Source organism: Mytilus trossulus, chromosome 8, assembly GCF_036588685.1.
Source record: "Mytilus trossulus isolate FHL-02 chromosome 8, PNRI_Mtr1.1.1.hap1, whole genome shotgun sequence".
Classification (NCBI taxonomy): Eukaryota; Metazoa; Mollusca; class Bivalvia; order Mytilida; family Mytilidae; genus Mytilus; species Mytilus trossulus.
The window spans coordinates 31,605,925-31,610,298 of NC_086380.1; the positions used below are offsets into that span (position 1 = coordinate 31,605,925).

At 33.2% G+C, this 4,374-nt stretch overlaps 1 protein-coding gene across 1 annotated transcript; it reads left to right on the top strand.

Annotated features, from left to right (window-relative positions):
• The first annotated feature begins 2,706 nt into the window (after nt 1–2,706).
• Nucleotides 2,707–4,374, top strand: LOC134727583 (uncharacterized). The gene has a single exon (XM_063591963.1). It carries the CDS (start codon nt 2,707–2,709, stop codon nt 4,372–4,374), a length of 1,668 nt encoding a protein of 555 aa, XP_063448033.1.

Here is a 4,374-nt window from a genome sequence, read left to right on the forward strand (position 1 = left end):
TTTGCCTCTATGTTCTATATCCATCCATCAAGGTCATATTTCTGACGCAACAGAAAATAAAACACCAACATTCGTCTTAATACCCTATGGATCTTGCAGCTAAAGTTTGGTTAAAATTGGTCTATTGGTTTCAGAAGAGAAGATCTTTGGAATAGTTTACACCAGACGGACGACGAACGACGACAAACTCCAAGTGATGGCAAAAGCTCTAATTTCCTTTAAGAAACCTGAGCTAAAACGAAAAACAACAACAGAACAAACAAGTGTATACAAACCAAGATATAATAAAATGCTTCGTTGAGCGCAGCCTGATCCAAAAAATTTACGACCGCAGTGGTCAAACCATGAACAGTTGGGGCAAATTTGAACACAATATTCAAGCTTGATACTATCTGAATTTAGATTGTGATATTTTTGCCATAATATAGGTTTCTGACACAAAATAAATGTGATCAAAGATTTTAATCTAATGCGCAATACTGTGCAATTGATGATTTCTTCGTTTGAAAATTTGAAAAATGTTATTACAAAGATATGAACCGTTTAAAAAAATATTGATCCCCTCCCTTTTTTTAAACTTTAAAAATCCAACTTGGAGCGCTAATCATCAAACTCAATCCCAGTCTTTTCTTTGTAGAATGAAACCTTGTAGTACAATTTTATTGATATCAGTACTCTAACATAGGCCATTGCCTGGAAACTTTAAAAATGCTTGTTTTGGGTCTATTTTAGCAATAATTCCTGCATGTTAAAAAGATATAACAACACCATTGTCAGGGAGGTCACTCTAATGCAAAAAACAAACAAACATTTAGATACTTCTATATAGACATCAGTCATTGCTGAAATTAGAAAACCTTGGTCAGCAAAACTTAATAGTAAAATATCTAAAAATAAATTCCTTCATCAGCATATGCATTTAACACAAGTTCTTAAAATAAATAAACAGCCAATCCCCTTAAAAGAATACAACATTTCTTTATTGTAAACCATTGGTTATAGGATTTTAATTTTTGATCAATGTTTTGCTTTTGTGCAATTCACTTTGCTGTTGCAAATTGACACTACCCTCAAAAAATATTTTACCCCCTTTTTTTATTCTCCTACCCTTTTTCAAAACCACCCAACCCCAACAATTAAAAATATTTCTATTTTTTTACAAATTTTTATCGACCACCTCCCCCCCCCCCCCCCCCCAAAAAAAAATACCCCTTTTTTTTAAATATTTGTATCCCCTCCCACAATTTCCTTTTTTACACCTCCCTTTTTTTTGTACCTCCCAATCCTTTTTTGAAACAATAAATACTTTCCCTCAAGATTGGTCATTATAAATCTCAATTCAAATTTCCATTTGAATTTACTTCTCAACCTCAAAATTACAAAAAAATATTTATGCATTATTTAAAAGCAATGTAAAAGGTATTCAAACATGTTATATTTGGATTACCTCTTTTTCACTGCATTCCAATTGTCCTTTAACCAGAAAAAAACCTTGTTCTTCCCTTTTTTACCATAATTCCTTAATGGTATGAGCCATAACCCCCCAAAAGTAAATCCAAACCATCCCTTTGTAGAATGGAAACTTTTGGTATAATTTCAGAGAGATTTTTACACTCAAATGCATTGTTTGAAAACTACAGACGTGCTTATTTAGGCCCCTTTTTTATCCCTTATTCCTAAACAGTTGGAACCATAACCCCCAAAATCAATCCAAACCTTTATTTAGTGGTAATAAACATTGTGTTAAAATTTTATTTATTTCTATTTACTTATACTAAAGTTATTATCCGGAAATCAACTGTCTTCGGACGACGCTGACGACGACGACAACGTGATACCAATATACGACCAAACTTTTTTTTTTAAAGCTGAACTACACAAACCCCTCTAAATACTGGAGGTGATCTTTATTATCTCTATTTATTGCCATCATTTTGTATTAATTAATATACAGATTGAAAACGATAGAAAAAGAAGGTGAAGTGTGAATTTTCCTTGGACAGCAAAGTAAATCATTAGATTATGAACACCTGTAATGTACTTTGTCAATAAGTTACACATAATTTAGTTTAAATTTGAAAATGTATTCTACTTTAAGAAGGACATTATATCGATATGATGAGAAAGTACACTTATAAATATTTTTTTCTTTCTATTTCTGTACTTTTACATAACTTTCCGAGCCTTGAAGATCGGTCATAAACACACACGTTTAATCTCACTATATTGGGGATTTTATCTGGCTATGCACATGTAATAAAGTTGTTGTCGTTTGTTGCTGTCAGTCATTTTTTGATTATTATTATTATTTCAGCATAAAGCAGGTTGTCGGTTTGACATGTTGAATCCAGGAAATTTACAGTTTACTATACGTTATGGGTTAAACTCATCATTTTCGGTGGCAGCACAGTGATCTGTAGTTGTTTATGTCCTTGTCATTTGTTCTGAAGTAGATGGTTGTCTCATTGCGATGCTTATCGTATTTCTTGTTTTTATTATCCGAATATTAACTATTAATATACAGTCTATACTATGTATGACAGATTCATATAATTATAAAAAAAATTGTTTTGGTGATTATATTCTTAGTTTATATATATATACAAATACTATAATATGTCTGAAGTTCAAAAATACAATAATGTGACATATATTGCACAAAAATTAGTGCCAATGTTATCATTTTGCTCAATCTTTTTTCCAGAGATGTCTTCAAACTCCCTATGTGTCCCATGTGCAAGGTTTGACAGCGAGTTACCATCTATAAAGTTTTGCATGGATTGTGAAGAAACTCTTTGTAGGGACTGTGTTAAGGCACACAAAACCATTAAAATGTTGATGGCTCATCACCTGACTGACCTGGAAGCATCTCGTGAAATGCCTGCTGTAGTAATGTCTTCTCGGAAGCACTGTTTATCCCATTCTGATTTCATTTTGGACTTCTATTGTACATATCACGATTTTCTCTGCTGCCAAAGCTGCATATCTACAGACCATCGTGGTTGTGATAAGGTATTGCCTCTAAAAGAAGCCTCTAAGACTATAAAAACGTCAGCCCTTTTTGTTGATACAACAGATGATTTTAAAAAAATACTGTTAACAACAGAAGAGGTAATCAAGAATAGAAAATGTAATATCAAAAAGATTGAAGACGATGGCGCTTCCATAGTTAATTCTATTTCAAAAGCTAAGGTGTCCATAATAAAGAAAGCTGAAGAAATGGAGAAATCAGCATTGTCAAAACTATCTCATCTACAAGTTACAGTGGTATCAAATCTAAAGAGCGAGTGCGACAAGGCTGAACAAATAGGCAAATTGGTTCATGAGCAAATTCAACGAATGGAGTTTTTGTCGAAGAATGGATCAAACAATCAAATGTTTGTTCTTCTGCAAGAACTCAAAGGTGTTCTCTCATTTGAAAACCAAAATATAACGGACTTCATTTCAAAGCTACAGGAACAAAGTCTGTCATTTAAGGAAACACCAATATTTGCATCGGATCTAGATATTGGATCAATAGATATAACATCACACCCGTGTTCTGTTAGGTACAAAGACACAAAGCTTCGTCTATCATTTGACATACCAGTAACAAAAAGTCCGAGGTTTTTCAGGCTGCATCATGAAATACGAGTGTTGTCCTTCTGGGAAGCACTATTAAATGGCATCTCAGGAATAGTTTGCATCGACCAACAAAAATTTGCAGTTTGCGCCTATGAATCCAATCAGCTTTATATATATGATTTTGATGGTAATCGTCTGAACAGTATTCAACTTGAATATCGATGTAATCCATGCGGGCTTGCATATAACAGCACCACTCAGACCATAGTAGTCAACCTTACAAACTATAAATTACAATTCATAGAAAATTTTAAAGCCTCTCCTGCAGTAGCTATTCCACATGGGGCAAAGTATGGCGTGTCTTGGGTAAATGATAAGTTTTATGTTGGTGGATGTGGTAAAGCATATATTTTAAATAAAAATATGCAAGAAATTCAATCATACAAAGTAGGGGAAGGCGATTTCTTTTTTCTACATTTTACAGATGACAAGCTTTATTTGTCTGATTTTCACAAATACAATGTATATTGCATGAAAGAAGATGGAACCATTATATTCAACTTCACCTCTAGGAATTTACAGGGACCAGATGGGATCACAAATGATAAAAAGGGATATATCTATGTAGTAGGAAGATATTCAAACAACATTCACCGATTATCATCCGATGGGACATCTAGTGAAGTGGTATTAAAGAAAGAAGACGGCCTGAATCAACCTATTGCGATATGTTTTAGCAATGATTATAAGAAATTGTTGGTGTCAAATAACAAGGGACGGACAATATCAGTATTTGATTGTGTATACTGA

What these genes read in the sequence shown, in the direction of transcription:
- LOC134727583 (XM_063591963.1), top strand. Translation starts at nt 2,707, where the DNA reads ATGTCTTCAAACTCCCTATGTGTCCCATGTGCAAGGTTTGACAGCGAG.